The sequence below is a fragment of the Vanessa atalanta genome, chromosome 7, assembly GCF_905147765.1.
Source record: "Vanessa atalanta chromosome 7, ilVanAtal1.2, whole genome shotgun sequence".
NCBI lineage: Eukaryota > Metazoa > Arthropoda > Insecta > Lepidoptera > Nymphalidae > Vanessa > Vanessa atalanta.
In genome coordinates, this window is record NC_061877.1 from 12,641,551 (window position 1) to 12,655,421 (window position 13,871).

At 31.2% G+C, this 13,871-nt stretch overlaps 1 protein-coding gene across 1 annotated transcript in view; it reads left to right on the plus strand.

Annotated features, from left to right (window-relative positions):
* Positions 1-13,250: 13,250 nt before the first annotated feature.
* LOC125065297 (phospholipase B1, membrane-associated-like) overlaps positions 13,251-13,871 on the plus strand; it is a 31,878-nt gene continuing 31,257 nt past the window's right edge. The window contains exon 1 of the mRNA XM_047672830.1: positions 13,251-13,399. Coding sequence (XP_047528786.1) covers positions 13,322-13,399 — 78 coding nt within the window. The 5' untranslated portion in view covers positions 13,251-13,321. The remainder of the gene's footprint in view (positions 13,400-13,871) is intronic.

The following is a 13,871-nucleotide window of genomic DNA, read 5'->3' on the forward strand; positions in this document are numbered from 1 at the left end:
AATTACTTTATTGTACACAACTACAATAGTATTTTATCTACTTCATTGAAATTCAAGCTACGTAGATTACTAAACAGCTTTGTAATCAGCATGTTATTTGATGCGCCTGAAGTTACGCTCCCACCCCACGCTTGACCCACTCCTGTCAAACTGTGCTGAACGAAATTAACGCCTCGATTCCTCACACGAAACTCACACGTAACTCTGTGATAAGAATTACAAACTTTATTGTCTTTACAGGGTTGCCAATGTATTTTATTTCCTCTTACATATAAAAAATTAATATTTTTTTATAGTCAGCTACTCGCCTCGATATCATACCGATCTACGTGTTAAATTATCTTTAAAAGTTTATTGAATAATAAGATATAAACAAATAAATGTGTTTATTTAAATAACTTGTAATGAACACTTACACTACTCGTGTAAGTAAGAACATAGGTATGGAGCGTAAACAGCAATTATTGTTAAATTCACTTGAGGTATCTTTTTATTTTTTTCAAGTTACTCTAACGTGTCTACAAAGGGCTAAAATTAATTATATGGGTATTAGGTATTTGTGATGTAGGAAGCTTATGTTGTGTTTGCAGTCTTAATGCGCCCAATTAAATAAAATATGAAATGGTCTAGTAGGTACTTTAAAACTTAATACAAATATTTACACTAAAGCTTTTCGTCGTAAAACGCTTGTTGTTGTAGTTAATTTGATAATTTTTAATCAATGTTGTTAAAAAAAGTACATATAACCTAATTTCGGATAGCAACATTACTCGTCTGTTCTTTTAAGGCATGCCAACAGGAACCGTGAACAGCCTGACTGGCTTTCTAATGGCGTAATGTATTGCGAAACGAGGGATCCAATTATGTCACCAGTATTAATTACTCACGTTTTTTTAACTTCACATGGATTGACTAGATTCTCTCCGATAATAAATTGTTAACCGTAAAAGTCTTGTTCGAATTTGCGATTTTTAAATTAAATAATACTTAACATTTAGCAATCAATATAAAAAACAAGACATATTTAATTAGGAATGTTTTAATTAAAATAAATCGATTATCTTCTATCGTCTCTAAGTGGCATCGTAAGCTAAGGATGATTCCATATTGTTAGAAATGATAAATAGTTTTGTACTGCTACAATTCAATTATAACGTCTCCTAATTACTTTATCAATAACATTAGTTCAAATATTAAATATATTCAACTAATGTTAGTAAACTTTCACATTCTCATGATAATGTACCTAACTACACTTTACATAATACGTGGTTTGCGCGAATAATTAATTTTCTATGCCACTTAATTATTCTTTAAAATGTTTTTCGACAGATGAGTCGGTTGACTATATTTAATTGACATTAAGAGTCGATTCTTATTAATTTTACATAACGACCAATACAATAGCCGAAGGTCTTTATGACATTATGTTATTCAATAATATCAAAACTTGTAACGAAATAGTACCCGGATAAGTGACAAAGATAGAACTACAAAATGTATATATTACTCTATCTATCTCTGTTTGGCCCATTCGTAATCATCTGGTGGATATAACTATAGACTAGGCTATAGGACAGGCCTCTCCCAAAGTGCGGCAAAGCTCTTACCAAAACTTTATATTAAGTTAACAGACATAAAAATTTTATGAGAATTTAATTTGCAACAGAGAAAGGCCTGACCGATCGCTATCTTTAGCACTAATTGAATACTCGGTGAGGAAGATAGTCACATTTTACGGAGGCCCTATGGTGTGTTCTATGGGTATAACAATGGATTACGAATGGCTGATATAGACGACGAATGAGATTTATACCGTTAAACAAGCAATTAAAATACTACTTTAACTAACTCAGTAAAACATGTATAGCTACTCTGAATATTCTACTGCTAAGCAGCAATTTTGTGTATTTTTGTGTTCCAGTTAGAAGGGTGAGTTAGCCATTGTAATTACAGCCATAAGGAACAACACATCTCTCATCTCATCATCATCATCATCATCTCATCTCATCAACTCGAAACATCTAAGCTCCCAAGGTTGGAGGCGTATTAACGATGAAAGGAATGCTTAATACTTCTTACAACATCAATAGCTATAGTGATCACTTACCATCAGGTGGTCGTAGTGATATTACCACCTGTATAAGAGATACAAAACCTTATAACCTTCCCATACAATATAACATAATCTACGATTGTACTGCAATGTTTGGTTACGTTAATTCGGACCTTTTAAAATGTTCAAATAATAAATTTAATTTAAACACGATTGAGATCATTTCTATTTTTGTATTATATTACGAAGTACTTTCTGCGACACTTGAAATTTTGTTATATTGTTATTAAATCATATGTCATATCAGTTATTAATATTGTTTGCAAAATTGTAATCGCATTATAGGCCTTCTCGCCTCGCTTAGTTCTGTTCGGTTCAGGCTTCAGTTGGTTGCAGTGATTTATTTACGTAATACAAATTAATAAGTAACTCATAATTTATATAAAATTAATTGCTGAAATAAAAAAATCTTACCTAACACGTTAGTATAATAATAGTAGGTATATAATATATTTTACGTTCGAAGTACAAACGTAATTGTTATAAGGACAACATAGTTTCTCATTTTACAGCATTTAGCTAACTAGCAACTGCCTCCTGGTTCTGCTTAAACTAATATCTAGTGGTTAGCTTATAACGGGGCTTATTACCCGGGGGGTAAGGCCAAAAAATATAGGTATTTTTATAATAAATTCCCCGAGTCCGTATTACTTACACTATCGTGCCTATATGTCGCGGTTGGTGCTGCGCCTAAACTCTATTTACACGTATTGGATTGTCGTTTCATCAGATTATGTGAATGAGGATAAATAATATAAAGGTAAATATGCATGTTAATAAAAAAAGCAAATAAAGCTTTCTTTTTTTACAATATGAGTACGTATAGTAGAAAAGCGGACATTGAAAACAAATATTATTACGTATTAATTTTAAAAATACACAGAGTTTGATAAACTTAACCTCATTAGATGCACATTACGTCACATTACTTAAAGAAATTACCATGAAGTACTGATACTGGGTTTTTTTTCTTGACTTAAAACCTTTTTGTTGTTTAAAAACATGTAAATGACCGGTACTCGCTGAACAAATTAATTTTGTTAAAATTTAACGAAAATGTTTGATATATTTGAACTATCATCGTATGTTAATTTTATAAATGGCAATAAATAATATAGGTATATTTTACCGATGATAGAATCCTACGGCACCAATTCGCGTTTGAAAATTGCAAATGTAAAGCCACCTTGTTTGTTTTTATTTTTAAACTGCTATGTGATGAAACTGCTAATAGCAACTGTAAAAAACCGCAACTTCGCTTTTTGTGGTTGGTCGTCGGGGTTAAGCATAAAAAATTAGCCTATCACCTTCTTTATAACTCAGGCTTGTTTCTCTGGTTCTCTTGTTAAATTTGGTTTAGGGGTTTGACCGTGAAAGAGCAAAAGAATTAAACAGTTTCTTTCGCATTTATAATATTAGAATAGATTAGAATAGATTATCATCGGAAAACCAAGTAATGAAAACAGACACATAAAGCAGTCGTTATTTCTTCAAATTCTGAATAGAATATAATAATATCTGGAAATATAGTTTTCAGGTCAGAAATAACGAACATTTCACACAAAGGATACTAATTGCATAATGTAAATTTAACTAAAGTTTAATGAAAGTATTCTAACATTCATTTTCATGGCGATTTAGCTTAGGACGATAAATACTGTCAATAGACGTATAGGTACCTGGATTGACATAAAATCCTTCCTAAACTTCCTATGTAATCTATACTAATATTATAAATGCGTAAGTAAGTCTTATTTATGAACTGTAGTCTTATATAGAATCATTAAAAATACGAATTAACCTTCTTACGTATTTATATAGTAATATACATAGTAATGTATTCAAGAATTTAGGTGTGCATGTGTTATTATATTTGTTACATATAATACGGTCATCGCAGTGGTTTATGTGGCTAAGAAATCTCATCCCAGGGGCGCCCAGGGTAGCTTTCTAAAGGTTTCCACTGCACAAAAAAAGAGTCTATGACGGAGGACTCCGTACTAGGTAATAATCAGTAGTAAAATAATTAAATATATACATAACTTCTCGACACGTCTTAAACGAGGTTTGCTTTATTATTTCAAAGAATTTCACATGAATTGAAATGTAATCTTAATCAAAGAAATACTAAGTAATTAATTTATCGACTATTTATAAGCTTGAGAATTATGAATGGCATCTTGTTTAGATTTAGTAGTTTTATAATTACGTAATAAAACTCGGAAATATTGTCTTGTTAGTATATTGATATGTTAAATAAACAATTTTAATATCGGTCAAATTTGTGATCATTTAAAAATCTTATAGAGTCGATCGAAATAAGAAACGACCAATGCAGGTTTCAATCCGGATTAGAACCGCGAATTTTATCATATAAGCTAAACTTAATGTATACTTTATTTTAAACGTAAAGCTATAACTTTGTAGCCGACGCTTTCTTTTTAGCGTCTTTCTTTAATTGAGCCTGAAAGTCAAAACAATAAAAGTAATTTACATTATACGATAACAATTTAATTTATACAATTAACCATTGATATATAAAAATGCTATTGAAATTTGCCGTATTATACTTACGTCGATTAGTGAAGTTATGAGACAAATTAAATGTAAATCACATATTGTGTTGTATATAAAGTCATAAAAACAACAAAAACTAATCAATAAACACTTTTACTTACCGAAAATATGATATATCAACCCTTTTTGAACGTTCTTGAGATAATATTTTTACAATTTCTCGACGAACAATTCGGCATTTTTAATGAGCGTGCCGTAGTTCTTATATTCTAATGAGTGACACGGGCGATATCGGAGATTTGGTCGATTTCGAGACGCTAAGTGTGTATCTTGGATTTTTTTAGTATCATTACTAATATCACGGTCAAACAGTTCATATTTTTAAACGGATGAGCCACTTCATAATTTATTAGTTAGTAACCTTCAAATATTGTAAGAAGTTAACTTAGTGGCTGGGCTTTTTGCAAGCCCGCCTGTCTGTGGGCAGTGTTGACCACTTATCTTCAGGTTGTCCATTTGCCTCCTACATATAATATAAAAAAAAAAGTGTAAATCATCTCCGAAACCGTCAATGCCGTCGAAGATCTTATCTACCTCACTGTTTTACTCTGGTTCTCTCATTGTTCGAACGAGAACATGGCAAAGTATTATTATTTGACAGTAAAGCAACAGATTTGTGGTACCTTGATAGGAACGCCAGTAAATGTATCCAAATGCAATAAATTATTATTATGATCATGGAACAAGTAAGTACAACATAATTACCCACTGTAGCTATCGCTCATTGGTCGAAATTGACATTAATTGCTAACTAAAATCACTACATAGTATAAACAAAGTCGCATCCCGGTGTCTGTCTATCCCTGTGTATGCTTAGATCTTTAAAACAACGAAACGGATTTTATTTTTTTTAATTGATAGAATGATTCCAGAGGAAGGTTTTCATGTTATAATATATACTTAATATATTAAAGAAACACTGATAATTTTAGAGGTTTATAATGTGATCTCGTAAATAGACACATTTTTTGCGCTTACATTGCACTCGCTGGATGAACCCACGATACGAGATAGATAAAAATATGGTCCTACAATATTGTACACCATAAAAAGGTCTACAAAAATTCTGCGATGGTCTATCTCTTAGGGATAACCCCCATTAACCATTTTTTATCCTTTACTTTTTATAATGACTTTTTAAAATGAAGTGATTCTAAGCATGTATTGCATTAATCTTTATATTAAATGCACAATGTAATTAAGTACCTTAAATACATAGTGTATTTAATCAATAGATCAATACGTCCCCTTTACAGCTTGTAATTTAAATGGATGTTTTCGAAGATAATACAGATTTAAAATGCAGGGATATAACAGTTTGTATTGTCTAATGACTAAAATACTTTGTACGTTGTATATAAAGCTATTCTGTAGTATATTTAGTATCAGCATTGCATCCGTGCGAAGCCGGAACGGGTCGCTTGATGGTGCTCAGCTGGACGATTATCTTGTCATTATTAAAAACTCAATTTTCAAAAAAAAAGCATCATTTAAGTCAAACTTTGGCATAAGGTGTGTAGTTGTCATTGCCAATTGCCATTTGGCAGTATGAACTATAAATGTTAACTGTGAATATTTTATATTAAATACATATCTATACTAATATGTATCAAAATTAATTAATTTAAATTGTCTTTTGTTAATCGCCGGCAGACCAGTCGGGTTTCAGTCGCTTGGGTGAATAACGATTATAAGAAAGTATTGCGCAATATTATAAAATATTGATTTGCAAAAAATTTAACCTAAATAGTTGGACGTGTTTAATAAATTGGAGACGTTAATTTTGCATGTGTTATTTTTATTTCATCATATTTTATTAATGTGAAGATTTAATATGTTAATTATATATACTAGAAGACTTCCGCCTCCACTAAGTCAGTTCATCCTTCCTCGTTACCGTTATCGTTCCATTCATAAATTTCCATGAAGGATAATAATAGTTCAAATTTTTTAAATTATTACCTATGTAACTTAACAATCCCGAAATAGAAACTACTGAGTTTCTTTCCTGTTCTTCTCAGCAGAATCGTCATTCAGAACTAGCGCTAACTTTGAATTAAATTTAATCTTTTGAATTGACCCTCTTAAGAACTTTAATTGAAGTATATTTAGATTTCGATTAGTTTGACCACTATAAACTGTTTATTAAAGAATATTCTCGTTGTAACCTTACCTGCCAATTATGTTCATTAGTTACGTTGTCTTACCAATATAAAAATGTGGTGGTGAAGATTTAAAAATACGTATAGGTTGCTTATATAAAACATCATTGCTATCGACATTATTATATTTTTAATCCATCCAGTAACGTACATAGTAATCGGATCGAGGCTTAGAAAACGGTTGATCTTGGCTTTCGTCATTTACCTCCCAAAGGAAATTGCTCTGTAGGTTAATACTTGTGACCTTTATTAGCCAAATTATTTCTTAGCATTATCTTACACGCCATTTCATCTCTCTTATCTCTAAGCGCGCATCGATCAATGAGGTGCGACTATTTTATTTCTTAAGCGTTCGACTAGTGGAATGGATTAATGATTGTTTCTAGAAATCGTTTCATATCAACATACCTATCATTCGTTATTTATTTATTTATTAAGGACCATCAGCAGTCACTACACTTACACATGTTATACATATAAACATATTTATACTAAATATAAAGTGTGCGACTCTTTAAGACGGCCACAACATGCATTTTTAGTTACAATACACAGGTATATTTTTTACTAAAATAATTTTATTATACTAAAATACTAGAGATTAACTACTAACTAGATTAAATAAAGCAATAAAAATTATAATTAACAAGTTCTGTAATATAATTGATCACGTTAATAACATACAACAAAATAAAATAAATTCAATAAAAAATTAAGAGAATTAGTAAATAGTAATAACTTAAAAAAAATTATGTTATGAACAAAATAATTTCAATTTGAAATTAACAAAACAAGTTCAAAATACTTATGCTTCTCTCAGTTGTATATAACAGATTTAACCAATAGTTACCAGACAGCCGTTTCGATAACCACACCCGATTCAAATTTCAAGCCTTAGTTGTATTGAGGTCATGGGAAGTCGTAATATTTCCAAAAGCATAAAGTCGACGTAAAAGTTATGTCAGCTTGCAACTTTGTTTTACATCATTCATCGAGCTCATTACCTCTTAGAACATGTTGAAAAGCTATCGCAAATACATTTCTTTTTACCGGGCGAGCAGTTATAATATATTCATTCGAATAAAGTACAAAATGATTGATACCCATTCATTTAAATGAGTAATCTATAAATGTGATATTGTTGGCAAATATCTGAATTCCTAACAAGAAGGTTTGGAGTTTATTAAACTACGCACTGCGGGCTAGAAGACAGATCTAGCAGAACTTTGTATTTCTTTACTAACGACTTTTAGGTAACTACAAATTAAGCGTACAAATTCAATAGACATTGCACGGAATTAAACTCGCGCTTTTCGCTAGGGCATTGACTTTAAAAAAATATTTACAGTCTTGGTTAGACATAGTTAGAATGAGAGTATTAACTTATTTCTTTCATATGAAAATATTTGGTAATTTATTTGGTGGCATGGTTTTGTGCAAGCCCGTCTGGCTACTCACTCATCATATATTATATCTCCAAACAGCAATAATTAGTATTGTTGTATTTCATTTTGAACAGGGACATAGCATTTCAACTCCCAAGGTTGGTGGCGCATTGGCGATGTAAGGAATGGTCGACATATTTTACAGCAGCAATGTTTAACCATATTTACGTTACGTGCTAGACATGACGTTGACGTGGAATCGAAACATCATTTCGAAAAATCCGACATCCGTAACAGCAAAGAGGAATAATAAAATGGTGCGTAATAATATTTATCGTAGAATTAAGTTAGTCATAGTTTTATTTTTGTATTATATAAGGGAAACTTTCGAGAACTACATAGTCAACTTATTGACTCATTTCTTTAATTGAGATTTTAATTTACGTTTCCCTATGTTTTCGAAAATAATTAAAAATTAAACTCGATTACATATTAAGAATCGGTTGAAGCTTATGTGATAACATTCATAAGTACCTACTTACAGCGAACAGGTTGTACGCGTAACCTCCTTTGGTTTTGCTGACTTCAGATATTAAGTAATTAATGAAACCGAAACAGTTGATATATACTAAGTTGATTTAAGCTTTTATTATATGTACATAAAAATATGATAATTCTTTTAAAGTACGGATTTGTACTTCGCATGACATTAAACATTAAAGCTTATTGAAGGAGGCCGCATAGCAAATATTAATTTTAATTTCTCAATTTCTTTTTTCTTTTATGTCTCCTTATCCTTGTTGGCAAAGGTGTTACATTATATAGTCTTTGTAATCTATTATTTTATATTATGCAGTAACCTCAATCTCGTATAGAACTGTTGCAACGAAAAACACAAAATAGGTATTTAAAATTGTTCGTTTCCAATTTAATTTGAAATTTGGTTGAATAATCTACACTAATTTTATATATGCGAAATTCACTCTGTCTGTCTGCAGCTCTTTCACCGCCAAACCACTCAACCGAATTTGAAGTATGAAGCAAGCTTAAACTACAATGAAGGACTAAGTCTACCAGACGACCAAGCCCTAAAACGCGACAATTGCTGCGTGAGATTAACAAACCAATTAACATAGTTTTACATTTATTATATTGGTACGTATTAACTATTAATAAGTAAAACTATCAAAACTAACTAGCTTAGCCTTTTTGTGTTCGGAATGCTAGTTTAGTGATGTATCTCATAAATATAGCACCGAATAATAGCATTATTATTGCTATCGTAATAAATATGTAATTAATGTTGTACGAGTATAATTTGAGTGCCTAGTTTGTGAGTCTAAATTAAAACGACATGGCAATAATTATGCGATAAAATTGGCCTATGAACACTTAAAAGCCAAATCACGTCATGAGTTTCTTTTTGTATATGTCAATTGAATCTTTTTGTAGATATACGATGCCTCATACCTATTACAAATCCTGTTATTTAACCGATGATAATTTCATTAATTACTTGAGTTATATACTTTTCTTGGTGGCTCACCTGGGTAAGTGCCACCATCTTATTACAACGGTGAGTGAGTCAGTGTTATTACAGCCACGGGGGACATTTTAGCTTAACTCCCAAGGTTGGTGGCGCAATGTCGATATAATTAATAGTTAATGCTACCTACAGTGCTAATGTCTGTGACTGATTATAAAATATACATATTATAAAAAAAAAAAAACCGTTGGTTATTTCTTCTTCCCTTTTTTATTAGGCCTTAGCCCAGCAAAGCGGTATTAGCAGCTAGAGTGAAATAAAAAAAACAATATTTAAAATGCTAAAATACCCAATGCAACTAGAATTTGAATTCTAAATGTAGTAAATCAAAAAAATATCTTTTATTTATTATCTGTGTATTATTTACATATATTTAACTAGACCCAGCTTGGCATGGACAAAATAATTACACAAAATCGTAATATGTACAAATATTGGTCATCAAAGTTTTTTTTTCGACAACTTCAAAAATATTATCATATTCCTGCCAATTTGACAACATGAATCATTTCGTCCATTATTGAAAACCGTATAAAAATACGAGTAAGTACGTTTGAACGTTTTTGAGTTTAGCGCGTATAAACGCGGCGGGAGGACCTTATTTCAGTGACTACATTAATAAATAATGACTTCCAGTACGGCTCGATCCACTCATAACTAACTGTTTTATAATTAGCCATCTATTATTATTAGTAATTCATATCAAACAAGTCATAAAGTATCAAGTATTGCTGGATAGCTGAGTACGAGCACATACGAACAAGTTAAAACTGGGTCGTTGGTAAATCTCGATATGCTGTCCATAATGTAAATATTAATTGTTGCACTTTGAGTTTCTTACGTTTGGTGTAGCGTAAGAGGTGAAGGGATATAATATTCCGTACTCTACGAAATAAATTAAAAGTAATATGTATAAATAGTTTGTTTTCATAGCAAACTATTTTTAATTTATTTGTTAGAATCGAGCAAATGAGTCATAATATACTAAATGATTATCTATAGACACATATAAACCACTTTAATAAATGGCTTATAATCAGTGAACACCACGGGATCTAAGATATTATGTCTCAGATATCTTGTGACGGTAATTACACTGGCACCATTTAAACCGGAAAAAGGCCCTAAATAGTGCTAAACTGGTAAAGTAACTGGACGGCGGCCTGCGTTGTACAATAACCTGCCGCCAAATTACGACGAATAAAAAGACATGTTATGAGTTAAATAATGCATTACTGCAACAATACGCCAATCAATTCTAGGTCTATGGTAACTCCTCCAGACTCATCTATTTGCCAATATTGTAACCCTTTCACACTAAGATTAAATAAGTATTGACTCACCTGAAGACGAGCAGACCATTATTTATATATGGACCGTTTGTTATTATGGAATGACGAAAATGCTGTGGAAACAATTTTCCATATACATATTAGTATATTTTAGGAATTTTACTCTGTTAACTAACATCGTAACCCATTTATAGTAAGATCATTAAGCTTACGGTCCTAAAGATGGGCAGACACATTATATTTATATATGGTAACACTGGAATACAGCTCAATACAATTCGAAATATTCTTTCAATCCGTTTTTGTTTTAAGAAATAATTTTACGTGAGCACCACACGTTCATATCATTATATTAAGCTATAGAGTCTTAAATTAATAAGAATATGTTCGAAATTCAATTAACATTAAATGCTCTTGATATCAAAAGAGAACGAGAGGTTTTGTCATTAAGATAACTAACATACTCAGACGCGTTGTTATTACAGCGTTAAAATTACCATACTGAAGAGATTTCTCTACTATTTTCCTTTATTCTCCTCGATATAAGACTTTATTATACGAGCATATTTGCTATTAATTATCGACCAGTCCAACTGTTAAAACATTATTTTTTTGTCCTTGGCTCTCCTAACCATTTGAAGCGTCAGTAAATTTGAACAATCTCCCACGACATCGCACCTCCAGTTCAGGATCCACACCGTAAGATAAAACGCTCTGATTTCCTTAAAATTATATAAATATATATACATTATTATATAAATAATATAAATTCGAACTAAATATTTATATACATACTATGTACAAGTCTGTACAAAATAATAAGTATTCTTATATAATGGTTTTGTGAAATAAAACCTACTTACATGAATATCTATATATTCTTTATGAGTACAATTTTTTTTAATAGGGACTCTCGAACTTAATTTGGTTTCTGTGTATTTAGTCTAGACTTTTTATCATGAAGCACTAAACGTCTTAATAACGCGTTGAAATTTTTAAAAGATATGAAAAATCTGTTATAAAAATCAATACTTTATTCGTATAATTATTATATTATATATAAAATAACATTTGCTCTGTCATACAGTATCTACAATCCGCCGTTAAACGCCTAAATTTTAGACAGACAGATGCTGGTCGTTGGAGCAGTGTCCTGTACGTTAAAAAGACGCAAAATTGTTTGAGAATACTGTTGCCGTTCACGAGAAAACCCCGTACACTGTACATTCTACACCTTGTGCAAGAGGTTGGTTTTTCTGCGACATAAAATTTAGCGGATGTGTTGAAACCTGGGTTTTTATCCACACAAAGTTCATGACTGATGATGACTGATGACTGACCATTTGCCCGAAATATAAATGTTTAGTCCATGTCTTTGAATCGAAATAATAACTTTTTTTTCTATGTTTTTATTTCAAAGTTCCCTCAATGAAAAACCCCATAGATTATAAATGTATACATTCATGTATTAAGAAAAAAGGGTCGAGTGTTTAACGGACTATTACATAATGTAAGTTAATGTTAAGTGTACTCATATGTTATGGCGGTAGGTGTGCTGCCCGAGTGGTGCTGCTGTGCTTTTGCTAGTCAAGCGACACAAAGCTGACAAAGCCGTAAATGAATTTTCTGGTCACCCAGCAATTATAGTGTTTGTGTGTGGGTGTTGAATGTGTACTTATGTGTGTTGGTATTGAATATCGACATTATTTACATTTCAGTTGACCCGGAACAACTAATGTAAGATTATTGCAATGTTTAACTAGTTTAAACACGAGAAATTTATTTAAATATGGTAAAATAGTAGAAAATATTATAGATTTGCTAATATTCTTAAGTGATCGACTCACAAAATTATGCATCGCATAATTATCGCATAAGTATCGGCGACATCAAGTCTAGTGATAAGCATACAACACGAACTTTTTCGAAAGGCATATCAATATATTAAAGGGTCGAACCGGTCAGTCAGGCTGATTGATTAGGTGCTAGCGGTATCTGATCCGGGAGGGAGACCGTCGAAAAGGTCGTGATAGTGTTGTCTATTGAGCAACGACAACGAACGAGCGCGGCGCATTCGCGCATGCGCTGACATTTTCCCGCCAAGCGCGATTTGCGTACACGCGTTCAGAAATATTTTTTTTAATTAAATAAAAAAAAAAATTTCAACAGGAATATGAATGCCCGTTATTTATGATATGTCAAGTTTGATATAGTGATAAGTGTGTGGTCGTGATGTGGTCACCATGTGGGTGGCGGGACTGCTGTTACTGATAAGCGAGGTTTTCGCTCAAAATGGTAGCTACGTAGCTCAAAACGATGTGGTAAGTTTACAAAGTTTCTTTTAAAAATTATATAGGATTCAAAAAATATATATGTCTTTAATATAAATGTATGGAGCTATAAGTTTATAACAAAACGCTATGACTTTTAACAGTTATATTATTTAAGGTAGGTTAGAATATATATAAATATATTTTTTGTTATTTAACGATTCCATAAAACTAACGAATTTATACAATTATTTGTTGAAATAATTCACATAGTGGAAAATATTCAATGACCGATAATAATAAAAAAGTTAAACTACTCAATAAATATTAGATATTTATTAAAATAAATTGAATTCAATAGGTGATTAAATTACATTTGACGCGTAATAAATATAAAACGTGGATTAATTATTTCAAATGACATTCATTGCTATTTTAATATACTTATGTGACACAAGAAATTTGAATTGTGAATGTTGCCATTTAAAATAATAAATACTTAATTATTTTATAACAATTATAA